Source organism: Rhinopithecus roxellana, chromosome 7 (assembly GCF_007565055.1).
Source record: "Rhinopithecus roxellana isolate Shanxi Qingling chromosome 7, ASM756505v1, whole genome shotgun sequence".
NCBI classification, from domain to species: Eukaryota; Metazoa; Chordata; class Mammalia; order Primates; family Cercopithecidae; genus Rhinopithecus; species Rhinopithecus roxellana.
The window spans coordinates 90,620,592-90,647,172 of record NC_044555.1 but is presented as its reverse complement, the minus strand read 5'-3'; the positions used below and the strand labels follow the sequence as shown (position 1 = coordinate 90,647,172).

The 26,581-nt window shown below is 42.9% G+C and overlaps 1 protein-coding gene across 1 annotated transcript in view; it reads left to right on the top strand.

Moving 5' to 3' along the window:
- PCYT1B (phosphate cytidylyltransferase 1, choline, beta) overlaps positions 1-26,581 on the top strand; it is a 57,571-nt gene that overhangs the window by 29,061 nt on the left and 1,929 nt on the right. Inside the window, exons 4-7 of the mRNA XM_030933651.1 lie at positions 107-258; positions 3,005-3,083; positions 10,786-10,928; positions 14,977-15,165. Of these exons, the coding sequence (XP_030789511.1) occupies positions 107-258; positions 3,005-3,083; positions 10,786-10,928; positions 14,977-15,165 (563 nt within the window). The remainder of the gene's footprint in view (positions 1-106; positions 259-3,004; positions 3,084-10,785; positions 10,929-14,976; positions 15,166-26,581) is intronic.

Below are 26,581 nucleotides of genomic sequence, written 5' to 3'. Positions count from 1 at the left end.
AAAGCTGTGCTTCTTTTGTCCTGCTGAAGAAGCCTTGTCTGAACCAGGGTGGCTGTGAGCAGGTCCTGGGCTGAGTAATGGCATTTAATGCATTTGCCTGTTTCAGTTTGCAGTGATGATCTCACCCACAAATTCAAAGGTTTCACGGTGATGAATGAAGCCGAGAGATACGAAGCTCTCAGACACTGTCGCTACGTAGACGAAGTAATCAGAGATGCTCCCTGGACACTCACGCCAGAGTTTCTGGAAAAACACAAGGTACTTGTCATTCTCCCACATTCTCTAAGTAGCAAGATTAGGGAGTCTGGTTCTGCAGCTAAGACTACAGAAAGCCCAAAGTCTCTCTCAATTTCTAAAAGAGGTAATTTCAGAAACTGTCATGTGGAACTGCTTGATGTGGCACCTTTCTTTTCCGCCCAAGCCCGAGGGCTGGTATCCTCTCACTTCTTTGATTATGGGCCCTGGAGCTAAACCACCCAGGTCCAAATCCTGCCTCTATCTCTTCCTAGTTGTGAGACGTTAAACAAGATATCTAACCACACTGTACTCGCTTACCTCAACTGTAAAATGGGATGATGTTAGTATCTTCCTTGTGGGCATGTTTTGAAGATCTAAGAGACAATCTTAGTTAAGCAGTTAGAACACTGGCTGGCCCATAGCAAGAGTTCCAAAAATGTCATTGTCACCGCCATCACCACCGTCATTATTGATGCTTATTGATTCATAGGCATTCTTTTTCATGGAACAAATGAACACACATCTTATCCAGAAAGTCACAGGTCAGCCTTTAAAGAAAGAACTTTATATCTATGATTTTGTGACCCTGAGAATCCTACTGACATAAGATTTTTATTAGTTGGAAACATGAGAGATTCTTTTGATCTGCATCAAATTATGTGCTTTGTATCTCCCTACCAGCCCCACATTAGGAGCTATTCTTTCCTTTTATAAGCAGTACAAAAAAAAAAAATAAGATTAAGCTGTTCTAAGAATTTTCTTTTCTATTTTTAAAGCCACGATGCAGAAGAGAATAGAGAACACTGATAAATGTGCATGAGTAATAGCTGAAGAGACAATTTCCCAGTGAGAATAAAAAGAAAAAGGAAAAACTACAATATGATTTACTTCCAGTAATCACTACCACATTTTTACTAAGCATCTATTGTATATTCAACATGTGCTAGGCATTATGGGGGATACTTATAATGATAATGATGGCTGTAATTTATTGAGTGTTTACCATGTGCCCGGCACTGTGCTAAGGGCTTTGTCATTATATGAATTGAATTCAATCTCGCAGCTACCCTGAGAAGTTGTTATTATACATTGGAGAGGAAAAGGAATTAAGTTTGAGTGCTAAGAATAGAATTAATAATAATAATAAACATTTATTGAGGATATACTCCGTACTAATTATTTTTCAGCATTTTTACGTAATTATATCATTTAATCCAGTGATTCTCAACTGGGGCGAGTTTGCCCTGAGGAACATTTGGCAATGTCTTGAGACATTTGGGGTTGTCACAGCTAGAGGGGTGCTACCGGCATCTAGCGGGTAAAAGTCAGGGATACTGCTAAGCACATGCCAATGCACAGGACAACTCCTGACACCAAAGAATTCTCCAGTCCTGAATGTCACTAGTACTGAGCTTGAGAAATCCTGATTGAATCCTTTCCCCCAACTTATGAGTTATATAGCTAGCAAGTAGTGGGGCAGGGAATCATACTATGCTAAACTACCTCTCAAGTATTTAACTACTACTACTCTAAATTACCTCTCAAGGTAGAGTGAAACCCCATTATAAAGGACTTGTTATAAAGGGTTTTAAAATCTAGGCAAGGAGCGTTTACTTGATGTTGCAGGAAACAGGAATAAAGATGAGCAGGCATAAGGATGACCAGAAAATAAATAAATAAATAAATAAATAAATAAATAAATAAAAACAAAAAAACCCTGTTTAAGGAGGATACCCCATGTGACAGCAGGATGGCTTGGAGAGGAGGAGGCCTACAGTGAGGAAGGCCAGATACAAGTTGGTGTCAGTAATCTGGGTGACCAGGTCCTAGATTTGGTGTAGTCTCCGTGGAGAGAAGATGATGGGTACACACCTACATATGCATGTGTGCACACAAACACACACACACACACACACACACACACACACACACACACACATCCCAGCGGAACCTAGGGTGAGTGAAATAAGTAGAGAAAAGAGGCTTATTCCAAGGTTTCGGTCTCCCCAAGACCCAAAATGAATAAAATAAAAGTGCCATTGGAAGGGGTCACTCATTTTCAGAAAGGTGAAGTAAATTCAGGACAGGATGATTTAAAGTGACAGCAAGAGGTGGCAAAAGAGAGGGCTGCAGTGGGAATTAAGAGCACCTGGCCTGGTGCCCTGGCAGCCCACTAAACCTGGCCTGGTACCCCGGCAGCCCACTCCAGTCTTTAAGCCTCAGATAAATCTAACAAATTTTCTAGTTTCAGCACCTTTTGTCCCAACTGAAGTAGTAACATGTGGCCTGCCCACCTCACAAAGTGGTTATGAGGATCGAATGAGGAAAGAGACAAATTTCTTTTCACAGTATAAAATGTGACCTAAGTGTGAGTGCCCATTGCCATCAATGGGACAGGAAATGAAGATTTGGGTTCCTCATCATAGGAGGGATGATAAAAATTCAAAGAATGAATGGGTTCTCAAAGGATAAACTTTAGATGCAGAAGGACAGAAGGCCAAGAAAACCTACTCTCTGGGATAGGACAAGAAAGAGGGACCAGCAAAGGAGAGAAACCAAAACATTTATTCTTCTAGTTCCCATTATCTCATAGAAATGAAAATAGTTGGAAATACATTTCAGCCAAAGGATTCAGGTCTCCACTATAAATGTAACATACAACTGCCTTATTTTGAAAAGGCATTCTGAAGTCACCATTCCGCCCTTCAAATCTGCAGACATGCACATCCATCCCAGTGGTGACATCACTCTTCTCTCTCTCCAACAGATTGATTTTGTGGCTCATGATGACATTCCGTATTCCTCTGCTGGCTCTGATGATGTTTACAAGCACATAAAGGAAGCAGGTGAGGCATTCCCCTCTGCTCACCTGTCAAACACATCACAATAATCAGGTGTAATAAGAGACATCTGCCCTGGGACATCTGCAGTGTATACAAACAGGGAGTTACAACTTTAGATGTCCCCCAAACAGCTTCTACAAGCCACTGTTAACATGTGCTAAGGCTCAGTTATGGCACAGATACCATTTAGGTATTTATGTAGGAATGAACCTGAGCACCAAAGTGCTCAACTTTAGGTCTGAGGCTTAATTTCCGGGCTCATCAGACGAAAAGTGCAGGACCCCATTACTTAAAGGGCAGCCATTTTCCCCATTCATAATTAAGTCTTCACAATGAAATTACAGGATACTCCCAAGAAATTTCCTTCCAGAAGAAGATAGATAACTGGCTAGTTAATAATCTGGACTCCTTGTGTCCAAAGTTAGTCCTGCCATATTTCTAGTGTCATCCTGTCACATGTTAGTAATATTATCAGTTACCACATGTAGAGGCAAAGAAAATGGGTAAATGTTTTAATGGCTTGGCTTATTTTCTGCTATTTTACTATCTACCATGCATCTCATCTATAGGCACTGTAGGTACACCCATGCATACCTTCCTACATACATTAAACCATTATCTGGCAGGTGCAGATACTATAGTGAGTTACCATATGCATAGGGATTTCAAGAAGTCTAATGCTCCCTGCATTATACTAGAGCCATTGTTGACATGTGCCATCAGAGCCATCTTCCCCACTCCTGGGGACCAATGAGACTCCACTCAGCTTGCTCCCACCATTTCCCACTCAGCCCGCTGCCACTACAGCCTTTTCCTGGTACTCATGGACCTTCAGATTCTTGAGGTAGGGTGGGCTCCTAAGGGTCACTGACCCAGGCTCCTATCTCCTTCTTGGCATCATTGCCAGCTCCTGGCAGAACTGATGCTTTTACATTTCCCATGACAGGGAGCTCCCTGCCTTCTGAGGCAGCCTGTTCCATCTTTGGATGGTTTTGGCTGTCATTGTTTAATATATGAATCCCCTGAGTGCATCTATAAGCCAGGAATTGTATGAGAGAAAATGAATAAGACATAGACCTCACCCTTGAGAGAGAGCAGAGAAAGATATAAATAATTACCCAAAATATAACCAGCCTGTGGCAGAGTATGTACAGCAGGCCAGGGCAGTGTGTTCGAAGGTGGAACTGTATGAAGCACAGCGTATCTGGAGAAAATAAACATGTTAATGTAGTGTAGGGTGTGTAGAGGTGGGAGGCAGAGATGGAGACTGGCAGGACAAGCTGGTTGAGGCTTGCTTCCATATGATGTTACATGGAACCAAATACTGTTCTGAGGCAGGGGAATCTGTGATCAGGTCTTTTGTGTGGGAAGGAGCAACTGGGGGGCCATAAGTGGTTTCCGTAACTAAACTTAACTAGGAAACCCCATTTCCACAGTTGACAGGAAAAAAAAACACTTGACGTGTGAAATCATTGAGACTCTTCTAAGTTTGTACTTAGACTGTGTAGAGTAAACTTTTTGCCTTTTTCTCCTGAGGTGATCTAAGTTTCTGGAACACTCTGGCCTGGCATGGGTTGGGGATCTTTAGTTGTGAGGTCTCAAGACCTGCTCAGCCATCAGCCCCACCTACCAGACCCCTGTGGCAGCCTCTGAGACTCTGTCACCTCCCCGCTTTGGCCTGTCCTGGCCACAGCCTCTGTCGCAGGATTCCCTTCCCTGGGCTATAGGTGTGCTGCCCAGCAGTCATGCTGATCTTAAATCTTGGACTTCCTTCCATGTTCCTCTAGAGAGTCCCCAGGAAACTTAAAAAATGTCCTCCATAATCTACTAGAGGGCAAGGGAAACCAGGCAATGTGAGTAAGCCATGTCACGCCCTGTCTGACTTGTCCGCCATGTTGGCCTCTGTAAAAGTATTTCCTTCCAAAATTCCTGACCATAAGCAAGGTACCAGTGGCCCTGCACTGAGCCTTCTAAGGGGGTCTCTTCCCTGCCCCTGCCCCTGGGATTTGAACCTGAGTCAGAGCAAGGGACAGACCGCACTCCTGTTTCCTCACTTCTGCTGTCTGCCTCCCCATCCCTCTCTGCACTCCTCCCCTCAACTCCCAGAGGTCCTTTTCTTCTTCCTGGAGAGCAGAAAACTGCCCCTTAATTAATTTCATGCCTTCCCAGGGTTAACATACACTCCGGGGCTTATAGTCAAACATTCTGTACCCTGAGTCTACTCAGCCTCTGGTTCTTAATAGTTCAAAAGACACTTCTGGGATTTAGAACACCCTTTTTATACTCCTCAAAGCCTGGCTCTTCCTAGTGAAACTCTTGCCTTTCTTAACTCTTCTTTTTAAATGAGCCTTAAAAAGAGACTGTTTTAGAAGTTGAAGGCTGAACACGGTCTCCTGTACTCTCAGCTTCATCTGCCTCCCCCTGAAGTCATCGAGGTCTCAGTGTCCATGAGAATAGGGCCTCAGGACAGACATGATCCCTAGAAATGAAAACAACATTGGATACTAGTTCGAAAAATGATTGTTACATAGAATGTATGTATTCTCCCTGATGGCATTTTTGTTGGTTCACACTCCTTGGGGGCCAGCCTGGGAAGCTCCATGCCATCCCCTGCAGGGCTGGTGGTGGGGACTGTACCATCCTCTTAGGAAGGACTTCTTCAGAAGTCAAGAACATTGGATAATGGGAGGTCTGACATTCTCAAGTCTCAATCTTGTTTGTGAGGAGTTCCAAGGAAGGAAACCTCATACACTTTGGACTTGGAAGTCTGCTCTGGAACTGGAGAAGAAACTGGCAGATGCCTCAGTTACATCAAGATGGGTTATAGCATGGCGTGATTAATATTTATTTATTTACTTACTTTACTTACTTAATTTATGAGACAAAGTCTCACTCTGTCACCCAGACTGGAGTACAGTGGTGTGATCATAGCTTACTGCAACCTCAACCTCCTGGACTCAGACGATCCTCCCACCTCAGCCTCTCAAGTAGCTGGGACTACAGTCACACACCACCATGCCCAGATAATTTTAAAATTTTTTGTAGAGTCTCCCTATGTTGCCCAGACTGGTCTCAAACTCCTGGGCTCAAGTGATGCTCCCACCTCGGCCTGCCAAAGTGCTGGGATTATAAGTATGAGCCACCATGCCTGGCCTGATTAATACCCTTTAAAGTTGTTGTAAGATCTGAGCTGTGAGCCAGCTGCTCCTTTCCTAAAATTGCCATAAGGATTTGTTATAGACCAGTGCTTATGAAACTTAGATATGCCTCAGATCATCTGTGGAATCTTGTGAAAATTCAGATTCAGATTCAGTAGGTCTGGTGGGGCCAGAGATTCCCATTTCTAGTGAGCTCTCAGGTTGTTAGATGCTGTAGGTCCATAGGCCTCACTTAGAGTAGCAAAGATCTGGACCAGGCATTCTCATCCAGCTGAGTTATCCCCAGTGTTTCTCGAATCAGTGTTTCCTGGGGGCAGTAGTTCCTTGGCTACCTTATAGTGTATAGGAATAAGCATTTGGTGGCGGTTTTCTTTTTGTGTGAGTGGCCGTCAGTGAGCTAAGAATATGTTGCTTTCCTGATTTGGGGAATAAAATATCAAGTTCCAGTTGTTTCGGTGTAGGAACAGGTCCAACATTTTTCTAACTCTAGCAATCCAGCATCCTTATTGTTGCATAAGAAAGTGACTCCCAAAGTTAGTGACTTAAAAGAACCTCTTGATGTCACTCATGATTTTGTGGGGCAGGATTTTAGCAGAGGCTTAACTGTGTAGTTCTTGCTCGGGGTCTCTCAAACAGTTGTCAGATGTTGGTGGGGGCTGTGGTCATCTGAAGGCTGACCTTGGATGCTGGCTATGATCACAGAGCTCAATTGCAGTTGTCACTGGGGCATACAGGTGGCCTCTTCATGTTGCTTGGGCTTCTCACACCATGGCAGCTGAGAGGCAATATCTAGAGAGAAAGCAATCTTGACAGAAGCCACAAGGCTTCTTCTGACTTAGTCTTGGAAGTCACACAGAGTCACTCTTGCCACATTCATTTGGTATAAGCAAGTCACTGAGGCCAGCCCAGATTCCAGGGGAAGAGAATTGGGCCATCTTTAATCCACCACAATGCCCTTTCCAAATTGAATAGTCAGGTAGTATTTTACTTGCCCTAGTAGCACAGGCTAAGACTCAGTGTGACTTTTCCTATGTGCAAGGACCCTTCCTTGTGCTCCATCACATCTGCTCTGCTGATTCCTTAGCAGGAGGGAGAATCACAGTAATGATCTATTTGGAACCCAGGTAGAGAAGGCCAGAATTCATCATGGGAGAAAGATGCTCAGAAAGGGCCTCAGCATCTATATTTGGCTTTCATACTCAAATCATGGCTTATTTTGAAAGTCAAAAGTCTCTTTAAATGAAGCCAGAGATACCAAGGACATGACTTAAGCTTTACAACACTCTGCTCTGCTTGTCAGAACTATGTGTCAAAATCCTCTAGCAAAGCTGGATGAAAAGATGGAGCTTAAATTAAATAGACTGTAAGGTCCACATTACTCATCACCATTCTAATATTGCCTACTACTGTTGAAAGTTTCCTTCATTAACATGTGCTTTGCTGCTTCTTAAAATAGCTCCATAACCAAATGCTGCAATTCTGAAAAGCATGATAAAAAAGGTTCTCTGATCGTGCTCATTACTGAATATTTTTAGCAGAGCAATAATTAGGATTTGAAGGAAGCCGGGTATCTCATTATGTCAACAGAGGGCTTGGCTTCTTTCAGAGACCTACCTCCCAACCAGCCAAAGCAAATCTCTCCCTAAGCCAAATCTACTTTCAGTTACTCAAACACAGAGACTTCACCTTCTGGCTTCAAAGAAAGGGTAGGCTCATGGCATCAATGTCTTACATGACTTGCTAAAATCCATTAGTCACTAGAGAATTGTCTGATTATTTCAGCAGGAGGGGTGTGGGTAAAATATCTGCCTGCTGAAAGATGGGATGGATTTCTCACCAGAATGTTCCCCACTGTTCCCACAAAGGTGGGTATGTTGTCTCAGGGTTCCCCCACCCACCAGAGCCTCCTGCACAGCTGGGTCAATTTGGGTGCTATTTATGTTTGTGTGTGTAGATGTAGATGTTTACATCTTCTGCCTTCCATTTGGTTTTCCGTGTTAGATTCTTCCCTCCTAGAAGGTGATAAAAGAAGTGTTTGGCCTAGTGGCAAACCCCAACTGTCCTCTGACCATGGAACATAAGAAACTGGATGTTTTGTCTCTAACATCAGCAGAGCCACTCTGCTAGTGATACTATAAACGTGCAAATGACATCAAAAGAAAGCTCCAAAGAGACACCGTCACGGGGGCTGCAAGATGGAAACATTCAGAGAGAAATGGATTTGGAAGGGCACTTAGAGATCAATATTCATCTGGTCATTCATTCAACAAATATTCCTATGGTGCCTGTTTGTCACCCAGTGATGAGAATGTAGAAGAGGATGAGAAAGGCGTGATCCCTTCCCTAGTGTAGTTTATAGTCAACAAGACAGTTGTTGAACAAGTTATTTTATAAAGATCTTGCTGTGTTTGGAGGGAAGGGGAGTGGTCCATGGGAAGGAACAACACACCAGAAGACCTAGTCTGAAGGTTGAGATATTTGCTTGAGGAAGTGACACTAAAGCTGAAGCCCAATGGATGCCCAAGAGTTAACCAGGTAGAGATTGTGTCTGTGGCAGAGTGAGGGGAGGGGAGCCAACCCTTTCAGGACACTGAAGAAATCCAGCATGGCTGGGCTGAGGCAGGGTCAGCCTACTGCCCAACTCCACAGAATACAACAGCAGTGCCCCCGCTGCAGTTGTATAGCACCGGGGCCTTGGTTTAGGGAGTGAAGGGGAGAGGGTCTGAGATAAAATTGGAGACAAGCACAGGGAATAGACCATGCAAACTGCTGCACAGCCAAGTTAAGGATTTGGCTCTGAATCCAGAGAACAGCACAAAGCCAGTGGAGGGTTTCGAGCAGACCTCTGACTTGCATTTAGTAAGAACGCTCTGTAGAACTTGCTCTATGGGTTGAGGCAGACAAAAATGGCATCGCTGGAGACTGGTTTTGAGGTTCTTGCTGTGATCTTTGGCCAAGATGGTGTTGAACTGGTTTAGGATGGAGGAAAGTGGGCGAATTAGGGAAACATTTAAGAAGTAGATTGGGAACTCGGTTGGATGTGGGGAGTGAGAGAGAAAGAAATGGCACAGATGAGTCCCAGGTCATCATGTCCAATCACCTTTTTCTCAGCTGAGGAGGCTACAGTTAAGTAACTTGCCTTCAGAGGGTTTGAGTGACTTGCCCACGTCTACAAACCAAGAACCCAGTGCCGTTGTCCCCAGGCTTTGTCCATCATACTGTCCCATGCCTGATGCCTCTGACTGAGTGGCTGTAATGATATGGGGTAGAAAGATCTCAGTTGCCAACAACATGTCATTTCAGTTCACAACAGAAGTGTGAGCATAAACCTGATTCTTGTCTTTGTTAATATTTGTGACCTCTTTATAGCCCTATATTTGTTGATATACCCACATTTATCTTTGAAGACTTTAAGAAAGTTCTATTAGAACTTGGCATCCTCTGTGCTTGTTTATTTTTACTCAGCCCCACATATTCTAGATGAAAGGGCCTTTGAGTCGTGGAACTACCATGTATAGTAGACTGTTCTTAGGAAGATAAATCATCTAACCATCCCTACAGGCATGCCTTCAGATCAGAGACGACACAAATAGTACACTTTTTCTTCTTTTCCTTCAGTATAACATGAGCAGACTTCCTTGGGGATGAAGCAGAGTTGCTGTGATCTAATTCATTGACTCAGTTGTTAGTCTTCATTTACTTTCTCACTCAATTTGCATTTATTGAACACCTTCCATGTGCTAGACACAGGGGCTGAGCTGGGTGCTGGGGGTGCAAAGACAATTAAGGCACTATCAGTGCTTTCAAAATGTGCATTTTCTACGTGGAGACAATTCTTTAAATTTTTTTTTTGAGATGGGGTCAGGCTAGAGTGCAGTGGCGCAGTCACTGCTCACAGCAGCCTTGACCTTGGACTCAAGTGATCCTCTCACTTCAGTCTCCCAAGTAGCTGGGACCACAGGCGTGCACCACCACACCCAGCTAACTTTTGTATTTTTTGTAAAGACAGGGTTTTGCCATGTTGCCCAGGCTGGTCTTGAACTCCTGGACTCAAATGGTCTGCCTGCCTTGGCCTTCCAAAGTACTGGGATTATAGGCATGAGCCACCATGCCTGGCCCGATATTTTTGTTAATGAAAGATAACTTAGGTTCTGAATGTTGTGGATTCTGCCTGGTGATGTCAGAAAAGACTTCCCAGAGACATAACCTTGAGACTTTGCAGGATGAGGAAGAGCTTTGCAGTTAATATGAGCAGGGAAGGGGTGTCCAGGGCAGAAATGAAAGGCTCAGCATGGCTAAACAGCAGGGGCCAGACAAGTGGATGGTACATCCTGGAAACAGGTCTGGGATGATGAACATGTAGCATTTAAGGTAGGGAGGAATTCCACGGAACTGAGACTGGAAGAGTCACTTGGGGCCAGAGATAAAGTCTTCATTGGCATACCCAGGAGCTCCAACTTTGTCCTGTAAAGGGGAACCATTAAAGGAGATGGGTCAACTGAGGTGATCTTAATTTTTCCTCTATCCGCTCTTTTATGCTTAAACAGGGATGTTCGTTCCAACACAGAGAACAGAAGGCATCTCAACATCGGACATCATTACCAGAATTGTTCGTGACTATGATGTTTATGCCCGACGTAACCTCCAGAGAGGGTATACAGCCAAGGAACTGAATGTCAGCTTTATAAATGTAAGCATGCCACCTCAAACCGTCTGAAGACCACCATGCCACACCACCACCACCACTGCTCCTGTTTATTGAGCACTTACTAAGTGCTTTGCAGTGTTCTGTGTTCTCTCTCTCTCTTTTTTTTTTTTTTTTTTTTGTAGAGATGCGGTCTCACTATGTATAATATTTTAAGTTTGATTTGATTTAACTTTTTTTTTTTTTTGAGACAGGATCTCACTACATTGTCCAGACTGGTCTTGAACTCCTGGGCTCAAGTGATCCTCCTGCCTCAGCCTCCTGAGTAGCTAGGATTACAGGCATTTATTTGCCACCATGCCTGTGCAGTGTCCTTAATGCTTTGTATTTATTTTCTCATTTAACCCACACAGTAACCCATGATGTATTATTATCCCCATTCTACAGGTAACAAAACCAGTGTCCACAGGGGTAACATAAATTAACCAAAGGACACGGGTAGTGAGCTTCACATTTTATAAAGGTGCTTCCTTGCTTCCCTCCCCTTACCCCAAACTCTCTCTTTAGAGTTTTTAGACTTGATTGAAGGATTTCTGGGAGATCTGCCCCTTGTAAAAAGTAAGAGTTATCTTCTGCTGAAAGGAAAGGGAGGAGGGCAGAGGCAATGAAAAGCTAAACCCAGAGAAACTTTTTTATTCTAACGTTTTAAAATTTTCATTTGATTAAGGCCTTACAGATGCTCATTAGAAACCTTAATGGCCATTTTTCATTGTCCAAAGAAATTACAGCTGCTTAAATAAAGCTTAAAGTCTTTGGCTTCCTTTTGTAGTTCTACCATATTGTTCCCACAGGGCTGCTGTTAGTTTAATAATAGAGCAACTGTTAAAACAATATTTAAGTTCTGGCGTACATGTGCAGAACATGCAGGTTTGTTACATAGGTATACATGTGCCATGGTAGTTTGCTGCACCCATCAACCTGTCATCTAGATTAGGTATTTCTCCTAATGCTATCCCTCCCCTAGCCCCCCACCCCCTGACAGGCCACAGTGTGTGATGTTCCCCTCCCTGTGTCCATGTGTTCTCATTGTTCAGCTCCCACTTGTGAGTGAGAACATGTGGTGTTTGGTTTTCTGTTCCTGTGTTAGTTTGCTGAGAATGATGGTTTCCAGCTTCATCCATGTCCCTGCAAAGGACATGAACTCACCCTTTTTTATGGATGCATAGTATTCCATGGTGTATATGTGCCACATTTTCTTTATGCAGTCTATCATTGATGATGGGCATTTGGGTTGGTTCCAAGTCTTTGCTATTGTGAATAGTGCTGCAACAAGCATAATGTGCATTTGTCTTTATAGTAGACAAAGAACATTAACAGTGACTTAGATTCCCTCAGGATGTCATTTTTTATATAATAATAATAATAATAAAAAATAATCTTTAAAACAAGCAAAACAAGCTGTTAAAAAGCAAAGAGCGCGGCCCAATTGCTGGAGATGATATTAGTGATTCTGAACAACTGTATTCGCCTGGGCTCTGAGGTGCCGATATCTTTGATTAAAATAAGAACCCTCCATACATACAGAATTCTAACCCCCCAAAATAGACGCTGCATTTTCAAAGGATGATTCATCTTCAAAGCAAGATACTTAAAATTACATGCAGCTATAATTATCCCATGGCTCACACGATTGATCATTGGTACCTTCAAAATAGGAGGGGCTCATTAATTGTGAATTGGTGAACATGAATTGTCCTCACAAGGCAGGGAGCGTTGAGAGTCTAGGCTCCGTGATTTCATATAAGCCGGGCAACAGAACGTCAGGAAATGTCGGAAAATGTCGGGTTTGAGTGGCACCAGAACAAGTGGCTGAACATAATTCAGTCAAAGTGATTATTTAGTATCTGATAGAGAATAAAGCCCTGGTTATTTCAATAAATTAAACTGTCTGTTCTTTCAAATTGAATTCGGTCAACCATCCAAGCATGTCAAGCCATTTCCAAAAGTTATTGCTCACTCTCTTTAAACGGCGTTTAGATAAGCCACTTAGCTCAAGGAACCGTGCAGGCAGTTCGGATGCACTCGCTGCCTTCCTGTGACGACAAACCTGGCTACAGTTCAGAGATGAAATCTAATGTGTTGCATGGGCGTGTAGACAAATCACGGAGCCTCAGAGGTGACAGGGACCTGATGCCAGTCAGTCACCCAGTCCAAGTCCCTCAGTTTAGAGATGAGGAATGCTGAGCCCAAAAAGGGAGCCTGTCCAAGGTCCTTCAGGTCAGGGAGAGGTAGAGGCAGCAGCAACTTCCCAGTCTCATGACTCCCAGCCCAGTGCTCATTCAGCTATTCTGTGCTGCCCTGAGAGCCATATATAGTAACTATTTCCAGTGCAGAATGAACTGTGGAAAAGAGTGATATAAAGCCAACAGCTAACACTTGCCAAGAGCTCATCATATGCTCATCTAAGTGTTTTACTTGGGTTATATCATTTAATCCTCATGATGAGACTACAAGGGTGGGTAGGATGACTATGCCCAACACAGAGATGAGGAAACAAAGGCCCAGAGAGGTTGAACAACTCACCTAAGGTCACATAGTAAGTAATGGAAGACAGAGTCACCTCCCATAGCACGTATATGTGTATATATATATATATCTCAGTGGCAACACACATAGCTCACATCCTACCCTGAGGCTGCAGGAAGGTTTGGAAGGTCGAAATCAAGGACTCTTGACCCAGTTTTGCAATATTCCAGGTGTTTTAAAAAATTCTGAAACACAGGCCAGGTATGGTGGCTCATGCCTGTAATCCCAGCACTTTGGGAGGCTGAGGCGAGTGGATCACTTCAGGTCAGGAGTTCAAGACCAGCCTGGCCAACATGGTGAAACCCCGTCCCTACTAAAAATACAAAAGATTAGCCGGGTGTGGTGGTGCATGCCTGTTATTCCAGCTACTCAGGAGGCTGAGGCACGAGAATTGCTTGAACCCGGGAGGCAGAGGTTGCAGTGAGCTGAGATTGTGACATTGCACTCCAGCCTGGGCAACAGAGTGAGACTCCATCTCAAAAAAAAAAAAAAAAAATTTCTGAAACACAAAATGAACTTTAGTCCCACAAAGTAAAGAAAAACGATAAGCCTTACCACTTTAGGGGAAACATCATGATTTCATGGGGGAAGAGCCTCATGTTATTTTCATGGTTTTAATACTGCTCTCATCAGGTAACACAGACAAATGCCTCTGCCACTTAATACTAATAAAACAGCCAACACACACTGAACATTTACTAAATGCTGGCCTTTTTACCAAGTACTTTGCATGCATTGTCACAGCAACCCTAAGGTAGGGATGATTATTATCCCCAATTTACAGATGAGGAAACTGAGGTTTAGAGGTGACATGTGACTTGCCCAGCATACGATGGTTTCCAAGCACATAAGTAGACATTGCTGCAGAAAGACTATAAGAAGAACAAAATCTGAGTCTAGAGAAACTATCAGTACAAAAGCTTTCATCACCACCAAGGAAATCAATACAGTTAAATTAGCGTAGTGGAAAATATCGTTACAGTGGAAATTTTAGTATAACACATAGGTTCTAAGGCCCAGTCAATGGCCCACTTATTTCAAGCAATATTGTTTTAACCATATCCCAGTAAAACAGAGAACTCAGGCAGCTTCTGAATAGTCATTGTGTACGCAATTCATACTTCTGTCTAAGTCCCAGCAAATTGAATGGGGTTATTTGCCCAATATCTACCCACAACAAAAGATAGCTGTGTGTTTTTTATTCTCTTATATAAGTGAATCCAACTCAAAGACGTTTAAAAGAAAGACGATATTAAAACCACTTGTACTTCCCTTTACTTCCCTTTACATATCCAAATGGATTAATGGCAGATGACTTTTCTTACAAGAGATGTGCCTTTCCATCAACCTAGCCCTTGGGAAATGGCAACATCGTGACTCTTCAGGTTAGGAACAAATACAAATTGAAATAAAATGTGACCTTTAATGTGAATGATTGATCTCTCTCATGTCCTCTTGGATAAATCTGTTTTTTTTTTTTTTTTTTTTTCCTGTAAACTTTCACCAGGAGAAGAGGTACCGTTTCCAGAACCAGGTGGACAAAATGAAGGAAAAAGTCAAGAATGTGGAGGAAAGATCAAAGGAATTTGTGAACAGAGTGGAAGAAAAGAGCCATGATCTAATTCAAAAGTGGGAAGAGAAGTCAAGGGAATTCATTGGCAACTTCCTAGAACTGTTTGGACCTGATGGAGCATGGGTATGTAATTATTTCACTTTACCCCACAATGATGAGTGTTTTCAGTTTATCCTCCTTTTTATGGAGCCACTCAAGGGTGCCCCTTATCTCAGATCCACTGTGTGCCCTCTACTTTAGGCATCAGCCTGAACGACTTCAAGTCCATGTCACTTCCTTCCTGAGTTTCTGCTTTACTCGTCAATATGGCACCCAGTAGCACACAAAGCCAGGTCTGGTCTCAGTTTCTAGTTCTTATCCAGAGCTTGGAAGCCATTTGGTGATCTTTGAGTGTCTATTACTTCAGGGGTTGATGCTGTCACTCATCTCAGTCTCCCCATTGGAGATGATGAAAGTTTGGGAGTACAAATGAAGTGAGATAATGGCAGCATGGAGCTTGTGTTACAAGACATGGATGATGGGCTCTTGGATCAACTACTGGCAATTACGTTTTGGGGAGGAGAATCCAAAGAAATGTACTATGTCAGTCAGTTTTTGTTGTCAGGAGCCCTCCTCTTTTACTGGTTGGAAGAGAGAGAGAGAAGAAATAGGAGTTAGCCCTACATCTGTGTCCATCATGCCCTGATTTTCCCCTGGTTTTTCATGACATGCAAGTGTTGGGATAAGGCACAGCAGTCTTTCGTAACTGGGGCCATGATCTGAATCTTAAAACTGAGAGGAAATGTAGAGGGTCTCCTTGCCTAAAATCTGAACGACTCTGAATGATAACTATGGAAAGGGAAAAGAAAATTCTGGAAACCTCCACTGGTACTTTATTGGTATTTCTATTGTGCATGCCCTTCCCAAGTAAATACCAGTATTGTCAGGAGAGTTGATGAGGGGTCTGTAAAGGAGATACCAAAAGTTTACTTTAGAGGCACTAAAGGATTGATGAGGGTTGTATGAAAGAGATACTAAAAATGAAATTTTTTCTACAACAAAAAGACATAATTCCATTTGATTTCTCTGATTTTCAAGTAGCCTGGGTTTCCTATTATAACATGAGAAGTCTGTACCAAAATCCACTTTGACTTAATTATTTTATTGACAGGTTGTCAGTGCTACCTCTGCTTGTTTGAGCTCATTCATTATAGGATTATCTAAAAGTAAAACACTCAATTAGTAATAGAAAAAGAACAATGTTTGGGAAGTTGGGAGAGATGCTTTGCTTAATACCTGGCGGCCTCTAAGTGATTATAGAGGTGGGTGTTATAGGCCAACAGTGTCCTATCGGCTGAGTCTGAGAGGGGTGAAAGGTTTACAAGGATTGCATGAGCCTTCGAAGACTCCTAGAAAGAGCTGGCAAAGGTGGAAGAGCCAAGGGCTGGGCTCCTTTTCATTTTCTGCAGGCCTGTTAAAAATTTCAGCTCAGATAATTTAATTCCTGGTACATTTCTTAATGTTCTTGTCTATGCATGGCACTATGCATAAAGAAGAACATAAAAACAGACAAAGTACAGACCCTGTTCTCTGGTGTCTATGACATATGGTCTGAAATTTCCTATTTAATCTAGTGTGTATTTTAATAGTTCACATTTTCACAGCTAATTTCCAGGCTCTGAAGAAGCAGCTAGAAGTTTTTAATGAAACCATGTAGGTGTTCATTCGTTTACAGGGATTCAGAAACCTGTCTCTGCTGATAAGAGCTGGTATAATAACTCAAGGGGGTGGATGTTTTCTCCACTTGGAGTGAATAAAGTCAAGGAAAAAATGTAATTTCCCACTTTGGGAGGCCGAGGTGGACGGATCACCTGAGGCCAGGAGTTTGAGGCCAGCCTGGCCAACATGGTGAAACCCCGTCTCTACTGAAAATATAAAAAAAATTAGCCAGGTGTGGTGGCGCATACTTGTAGTCCCAGCTACTCAGGAGGCTGAGGCAGGAGAGTTGCTTGAGCCCAGGAGGCAGAGGTTGCAGTGAGCCTAGATCATGCCACTGTACTCCAGCCTGGGTGACAGAGCGACACTCTGTCTCAAAAAATATATATATGTGTGTGTGTGTGTGTGTGTGTGTGTGTGTGTATGTGTGTATATATATGTGTGGTACATGTGTGTAAATGTATGTGTATATATGTATATATGTATGTGTGTGTATATATGTGTATATATGTGTATTTATGTGTATATCTATGTGTGTATATCTATGTGTGTGTATATCTGTGTGTGAACATATGTGTATATGTATGTGTGTATATATGTGTTTGTATATATGTGTATATGTGTGTATATATATGTATGTGTGTATATATGTGTGTTTTTGTATATATGTGTATATGTGTGTATATGTGTGTGTATGTGTGTGTGTTATATATATATATAATTTCATAAAAACTATAGACCTTAGTCATTTCAGGCTCCCAGTGAAGGTGAAATAGTAGCTGGAATTGTTCTTGGGAGTCTGATGACAGCAAGCCAAGGTGATTTTTAAGAAATGAAACCCAGTGTAGAGACTGGAGGTTTTTCTTTTTAAAACTTGCTATTAGTGTCAAAACTGTTATTACCATTAATTTACCGTATCAGCCAGACTAAGACATTACTTTTTTTCTGTTGACATTAAAAATACAGGAATAGTTACAAGGATGTTAAACGCCAAGATAAGCAATTTGCTTTTCATGAATATGCTATTATTATAATTCTTTATTTGTGAATTTGGGACTGGAACTCATTTCTTAAAATAGAGGATCTGTATTACCGGCAAATACAGTACTGTTACAAACAACCCAAACTTGGACAGGCACAAAATAGAAGGATTTAAGATACAAATTCTGGTACAATGAGACTGGTATGCAGCATAGAATGTAACTTATAGTGGATATTCCATAAATGTTTCTGGGTTAAATGAATGTATGAATGAATGGATGTATGAGGAAGACCTATTCACGGAACCTTCCAGCATCTGCAAAGGATTTGTATGGTAAGACCTAAATCCCCAACCCCATATACCTGTGTGTGTGTGTGTGTGTGTGTGTGTGTAGACAGATAGATTGATGATAAATAGATAGATAGCCTTAGCCTTTCCTTGCTCATGGTGCTAGGTACAGGACTTTATTACAACTTGGTGTTTGGTGGATCAAATTCAGTACGCAGACGTAGTGTGCTTTGCCCTTAACAATGTTTTAAAATTTATTTTAGGGAAGGCATGAGCTCTTGTTTGCCATAGTCACACCTTGCTCCGCTGCTCCTTCCCCCTTCCCTAACCTTACTCACACATTTATGCAGCCCATCTGGCCCCAGGGAATATTTGAGTTTGCTCCTTGTGGTATAGTCTTTTTTAAAGCTGGGTCTCATTCTGTTGCCCAGGCTGGAGTGCAGTGGCATGATCATGGCTCACTGTAACTTCAAATTCCTGGGCTCAAGCAATCCTCCCACCTCAGCCTCCCAGATAGCTGGGACTACAGGTGTGTGCCACCATGCCCAGCTAATTTTTAAATTTTTTGTAGAGATACAGTCTTACTCTGTTGCCCAGACTGGAGTGCAGTGGTGTGATCATGACTCACTGTAACCTTGAACTCCTGGGCTCAAAAGACCCTCTTGCCTTGGCCTACCAAGGCGCTGGGGTTACAGGCATGAGCCACCATGCCTGGCCATAGTCTTTAAGTCTCCCCAAGTGACCTCATATTTGACATTAAGGATGGCAATCTAAAATTGAAACCCTTACATGCTATCTCTGAGTAGGAAGTAGTGATGATGATGATGATCATAGTAAACAAGAAGAAGATGATGACGATGCTATTGTCTGAAAGTTGTATAGCAGGTTGAATTCTTTTTTCAATGTCCTTGCACATTTATTCTACCCATTTTATTTATTCATTTGTTTTTATTTATTTATTTTTGAGATGGAGTCTCACTCACTCTGTCACCCCGGGTGGAGTGCAATGGCATCATCTCTGTTCACTGCAACCTCTGCCTCCTGGGCTCAAGCGATTCTCCTGCCTCAGCCTCCCGAGTAGCTGGGACTACAGGCATGTGCTACCATGCCCGGCTAATTTTTGTATTTTTAGTAGAAACGGGGTTTCACCATGTTGGCCAGGCTGGTCTCAAACTCCTGACCTCAAGTGATCCACTCACCTTGGCCTCCCCTCACCCATTTTAACCACACAAGAAGGTAGTACTATAGCCATTTTATAGATAAATATATAGATATCGACAAAGGCCTAAAAAGTTATACTATGAAACATTCCCATGGTCTCACAGGAGTTGGTAGGCACTAGGGTGGAGCCTGGGGCTAGCCTCTTTCTCCTGGTCATATCTCTATCCTTCACCATAGGAATGTCCACATGATGCAGTCATTTTGCTTCATTTTCCTTTGGTCAGGGTGTGTCACTGTAGAGAAACTGAGGTCTACCAACATCCCCCTAAGGCCTGTGACAATGCCGGGTGCCAGAATTGTACTTGAGACCAGGCCATCTAGATTTATGATAGGCACTCAGCCCTCTACTGCTGTCTCTAGGCTTTCTCAGCAAGCAGAAAGTGTGGTGTCTATGGCTACATTAGTTAGCTTTTGGTGGCAACAAATTACCTCAAAACTTGGTGGCTTAAAATGACAAACATTTATTATCTCACAGTCTCTGAGGGTCAGGAATCAGGAAGCAGCCCAGATGGATGGTTCTGACTCGGTCTTTCATGAAGTTTCAGTCAAGATGTCAGCTGGCGGCCGGGCACAGTAGTTCACGCCTGTAATCCCAGTACTTTGGGAGGCTGAAGCAGGTGGATCACCTGAGGTCAGGAGTTCAAGACCAGTCTGGCCAACATGGTGAAACCCCATCTTTACTAAAAATACAAAAATTAGCCAGGCATGGTGCTACACGGTTGTAGTCCCAGCTACTTGGGAGGCTGAGGCAGGAGAATCGCTTGAACCAGGGAGGCAGAGGTTGCAATGAATCGAGATCACACCATTGCACTCCAGCCTGGGGGACAAGAGTGAAATTCTGTCTCAAAGAACAAATTTGTGACAAATATATTCATAAACATAAAATGTACCATTTTAACCTTTCTTTTTTCTTTTTCTGAGACTGAGCCTCGCTCTTGTCTACCAGGCTGGAGTGCAATGACATGATCTCGGCTCACTGCAACGTCCACCTCCTAGGTTCAACTGATTCTCCTGTCTCAGCCTCCCAAGTAGCTGGAATTACAGGCATGTGCCACCACCATGCCCGGCTACTATTTATATTTTTAGTAGAGACGGGGTTTTGCCATGTTGGCCAGGCTAGTCTTGAACTCCTGACCTTAGGTGATCCGCCTGCCTCAACCTCCCAAAGAGCTGGGATTACAGGCGTGAGCCACTGTGCCTGGCCCATTTTAACCATTTTAAGTGCACAGTTTAGTGGGATTAAATGGTTGCGTTCACATTGTCCTGCAACCATCACCACCATCCATCTCCAGAACTTCTTCATCATCCCAAACAAAAATTGTAACCATTAAACAAGAACTCCCTATCCCCTTCTGCCCCCAGCCCCTGGCAGCCAGCCTTCTACTTTCTGCCTCTATAAATTTGACCACTCTATGTACGTCATATGAGTGGAATAATACAGTATTTGTCCTTCTGTGGCTGGCATATTTCACTTAACATGATGTCTTCAGGGTTCATCCATGTTGTAGCATGTGTCAGAATTTTCTTTCTTTTGAAGGCTGAATGATATTCCATTTTATGTGTACATCACATCTTTTTTATCCATTATTCCATTGATGGACGTTCGGGTTGTTGTGAACACTGGTGTTCAAATTCTGCTTTCAATTCTTTTGGGTATATACTGAGAAATAGAATTGCTGGACTGCATGGTAATTGTATGTTTAATTTTTTTGAGGAGCCGCCTTACTGTTTTCCATAGTGGCCGCACAGTTTTACATTTCCACTAGCAATGCACAGGATTCTAATTTCTCCACATCCTCACCAACACTTGTTATTTTCTGTTTGTTTGTTTGTTTAAATAATCATCCTAATTTTAGGCATTGCTAATTTTTAAGATTTTTGATTTTGAGAAAAGAGCTACAAAATACAGTTTGTGGATCTGAATTAGATTTCCCACCTGAGACTTTGACAGTTTTAAAATTTGTGTCTTTTTTTTAAAAAAATAAAAAGGTTATTGTTGTTGTTTTTAAGACAGAGTCTTGCTCTGTCGCCCAGGCTGGAATGCAATGGCGCAATCTTGGCTCACTGCAACTTTCGCCTCCTGGGTTGAAGTGATTCTTCTGCCTCAGCCTCCTGAGTAGCTGGACTACAGGCATACGCCACCATGCCTGACTAATTTTTGTGTTTTTAGTAGAGATAGGGTTTCACCATGTTGGCCAGGCTGGTCTCAAACTCCTGACCTGACCTCAAGTGATCCACCCACTTTGGCCTCCTGAAGAGCTGGGATTACAGGCATGAGCCACTGAGCCCAGCCTAAAATTTTTATCCTTAAACAAAGGTACAAGTAAAATGTGAATAAACATGAAAAGTTTCTTACTATGCAACTAGCTAATTACAAGAGAGGTGGTCATGAGCAAGGGGTCACTTTCTGAGTAGATGGCTTAAGGCAAGTTCATTTGCCTCTCTGGGACTTAGTCATAGCATCAGTGAATGGGGAAAGTAAACATAGCTGCCACATAGGGCTGTTGCGAGGATTACATAGGTTCATACTTCATTTTTAAAAATGTTATTTTTTGAGACAGGGTCTTGCTTTGTTGCCCAGGCTAGAGTATAGTGGTACAATCACGGGTCACTGCAACCTTGAACTCCCAGGCTCAAGCGATCTTCCCACCTAAACCCTCTCCCCGCTCAACCTGAGTACCTGGGACTACAGGTGCATACCACTATGCCCAGCTAAGTTTTTCAAAATTGTTTGTAGAGATGGGGGTCTCACTATGTTGCCCAGGCTGATCTCAAACTCCTGGACTCAAGCAGTCCTCCCACCTCAGCCTCCCAAAGTGTTGGGATCATAGGCATGAGCCACCACACCCAGCCTGGCTCACACTTCAACGCCCTTAGAGCAGTGCCTGGCACCCATGCCGGGCACTGTGTAAGGGTTAGTTGTTGTTATTGATTTGGCCAGAACTGAAGCATGGGCCCTTTTCTCTCCTTGAGTTTCATCTTGCTTACCCAAGGCCCAAACCAAACCAGATCGTACTAGGAACTTTTTCATTTCTTTTTGGCAGATATACCAGAATATATCTGAAATACTGAAACCTTTAAAGGCATTTGTCAAGACATTTATTGCCCCACTAGATGTTAAGTTCTTCTGGTTTTTTGTTTGTTTGTTTTTGATTTTTGAGACGGAGTCGCTCTGTCGCCCAGGCTGGAGCGCAATGGCATGATCTCGCCTCACTGCAACCTCCACCTCCTGGGTTCAAATGATTCTCCTGCCTCAGCCTCCCAAGTAGCTAGGATTACAGACACCCGCCACCACACCCAGGTAATTTTTGTATTTTTAGTAGAGACAGGGTTTCACCATGTTGGCCAGGTTGCTCTCGAACTCTCGAACTCATGATCCGCCCGCCTCGGCCTCCTAAAGTGCTGGGATTACAGGCATGAGGCACCACATCTGACTGATGTTAAGTACTTCTTAAAAGGGAAAACTTTGTAGGAGAGAAATAGAAAATTACTTTCATATGGACAGGACTATAAATGGGATTATTTTCTTGGGGGAAAACTTTATAAATGGAAACCTCTTAATACAGTGAGAGACTGAATTCAAATACCTTTACTCTTGGAAAATGCCATGCATGCTCTTCCTTATTTGTTATATTTGTAAAGTGCTTTTCTTCCCAGGAAGCTCATTACAAACTGTCTCCTGTCTGTATTGAATTCAGCTCCTTTGCAGGGGAACCACCCTTCAAAATGCACCAGAAACAGATCAGAGAGCTGGCAAATTGAGGCTGGGAGTTATTTTGCATGGATATTGCATTTTATGAAGTGCGACACTGTTGTTTATCATTGAAGATTCAAGTTCTTTCATCCCCTCAGGCAGAATATTCTCAGCTATGAGCTTGATTCAAACTACAGTAGACAAGTCGTAGATTTCTTAGAAAGTGAACTTCTAATGGAAATGCTGACAATCCATTAACAGCAGGAGGGCTAATGGCTGCCACAAAAAATATACTTAAAGATTACAGTAATAAAAACACATATTTTAAAGTGCCTGCTAGAAGTTCAAGAATGTTTTTAAATGTTGCTGTTAATAATAGGCCACCCAATCCTTATGGCATTTGATTTTGTCTCATAAATGGGTTTAATCTAAGGGAGTGCTGTTGTACTGCACCTTTTTTTTTGTTTGAGGGGGGTTTGATGTCTTTGGGCAGAATTATCAATGCCTTAATGGAAGGTAAATAATTGGTATATTAGCAGACGTGTAGAATTTTAAATCTGGAAAAGACCTGAGCAATCAGCCATCATATGTTATTATATTTGCTAGAGGAAACTTGGGACTCTAAAAAGTAAGGGGCTAGAGCTTAGAAAGGAAAAATGAGTGTTGGGGGCAGGCAGTGCTATTGGTGATGTGCCTGTGGCGTTAATAGTTCCTTACCAATGTCATTAGTGTAACACCTGCCCTTCTGCCTAATCTCCTTGCTTGGGTTACCTGAGTTCTTTCTTCCTACTGTGATGCTTTTTTATGATGATAAAAGTAATATATATTCATTATATAACTATTAGAAAGTAAAGAAGGGGCTGAAAATCACTCGCAGTCTCATCACCCAGAGCAGTCTCTGTTAACATTTCGGGTTATCACTCCCATCTGTTTCCCATCTCCATATATGTACATTCCTTCTACAAACTTGAGATCATGCAGAACATAGTGTTCTAAAATCATTTTGGCTTTGCAGTTGCTCATGAGCATTTTCTCACATGATGAAACATTATTTAAGAACCTGATTCTCCTCATCTGCTTATTATATCATCTTGGAGTTGTACAGGTTTCTCTAACCTAGTTAGAGAATTTGCAGTGTTGTTTGTTATACATTGCATTGAATATTCATTATACACAATAAAGATTTACTTACATATCTGATTATCTCCTCAGAAAATAGAAATTTTTGCATCTATTGCCAAATTACCCCTCAGAAAGGCATTGCTATTTTATCCTCTTACCAGCAGTAACATGAGGGTAACCCTTTTCCTGAGTCCTCACTAGCTGTAACAAATTTTTAAAACTTTAGCAATCTGATATATAAAATGTATCTCATTTCAGCCATTTGCATTTGTTCAACTACTAGTGATGATGAACAGTTTTTCTGGCTCATTTACAAATTTCTCTTGTGACTTGCCTATACAGGCCATATGCTCATTTTTCTACTAAGCTTTTCACCTTCTTCTTTTTGATTTATAAGCTCTGTCTATATACCGAGATCTATCATTTGTAGGTAAACGTTGAAAAAATTCCACGATTTTTTCATTTGCCTTTTATCTTATTTCATGGTGGGTTTTTTTTTTTTTTTTTTTTTTGAGGTACAGAAATTTAAAAATTTTGTGTAGTTAAATGTCAATGTTTTTCTTCATGGTTTCCTTCTTTGCTTTTATGCTGACACCCAAAGGTATTTCCAAAACACAGATCTGATCAAACTCCGCCCTTGATTAAAATCTTTCTGGGGTTCTTGAGTAGGAAATCCAGTCTCCTTGTGGTGCTCTAGGTCCAGACCATTGCCACCCCATGGTCTTTTGGGATTCTGACCACACCAAGCAACTTAGACTTAGTACTCCTTACTTAGCGTGCTCTGCTTGGAAAGGCCATCCTCTACCAGCTCCCATGGACCCACTCTCCATCTCCACCCACCTCTTCCTGGTCATTATCAAAGACCCAGCTGAGACATGACTACCTCTTCTACCCTCTTCTTCCTCCCCTTCCTCCTGTGTAGCACCTGGTCCCCAGAAGATCTCTGTAATGGTTTGTAAAATGAATAATCCAAAGGACAAGTCTAAGATGGTAAATAGGAGAACTGGCTTTCAGGGCCAGTTTCGTATCAAAAGATTGAACTGAGTGGCTGGGGGCTAAGGCTCAAATGTGAGCAATTGAAAGACTGCAGGCAGCACAGGCAGGATGCTCAGGAGTTGGTGGGATGCAGCATCTGGGGGGCTGAGCAGCAGGCAGCAGGCACCGTAGGCTGGCGGCACTGGAGGCCCAGTGGGAGCATCAGGGAAGGGCTCCATTCTGAAAGCACCCAGCAACCATCACATGAGGTCCCAAACTGGTAAACTGATCTTAACCACCAAAATCTCCTCCCACCCCACAGTCTTCCCCAAACTGGGAAATGGCATCACTGCTTTCCAATTTCTTGGGCCTGAGACTGGAGTCACTTGATTCCTGTTCCTCCCACACCCCATGTCCCATCTGTCAGTGAGTCCTGTTGGCTCTACCGTGAAAACATAGCCAGACCACATACTGTAGGATTCCATTTTGATGACATTCTAGAAAAGGCACAACTGTAGGGACAAAAAACAGATCTGTTGCCAGTGGCTGGGGGAGGGGAGACTCCAAAGGGTCACAAGGGAATTTGGGAACTGATGGGACCCTTCTATGCCTTGATTGCAGTGGTGGTCACTCAACTGTATGCATTTGTCAAAACTCACAGAACTGGCCGGGCACGGTGGCTCACGCCTGTAATCCCAGCACTTTGGGAGGCTGAAGCGGGTGGATCACGAGGTCAGGAGATCGAGAACATCCTGGCTAATATGGTGAAACCCCGTCTCTACTAAAACTACAAAAAATTAGCTGGGCGGGGTGGTGGACACCTATAGTCCCAGCTACTCGGGAGGCTGAGGCAGGAGAAGGGTGTGAACCTGGGAGGCGGAGCTTACAGTGAGCCGAGATCGCGTCACTGCACTCCAGCCTGGGCGACAGAGTGAGACTCCGTCTCAAAAAACAAACAAACAAAACCTCACAGAACTATACACTAAAAAGGGTTAGTTTATTATACCCCAGTAAAAATATGGGGGAAAATATACTAGGAATCCTGCCATTTTTCACCACACTGCCGTCATCCTGGGCCAGGCCAGGCTCCATCACCATCTTAGAATTTTTTTTTTTTTTCCTCTTGAGACAGAGTTTCACTCTGTTGCCCAGGCTGGAGTGCAGTGGCGCCATCTCGGCTCACTGCAACCTCCGCCTTCTGTGTTCAAGTGATTCTCCTGCCTCAGCCTCTCGAGTAGCTGGGATTACAGGTGCCCGCCACCATGCCCAGCTAATTTTTTTGTATTTCTAGTAGAGACAGGGTTTCACCATGTTGGCCAGGCTAGTCTCAAACTCCTGACCTCAAATCATCTGCCCGACTTGAACTTCAAAAGTGCTGGGATTACAGGCATAAGCCACCATGCCTAGCCTTGGATTCTTATTGCAATGGGCTCATAACTGGGCCCCCTGCTCCTGCCCCCGCCTCACTGCCATCTGTTCCTAACACAGCAGTCGGAATGGTCCTTTGAAAACAAGCAGCAGATTGTTAATCCTTTGCTCAGAACTCTCCAGAGGTTTCTCTT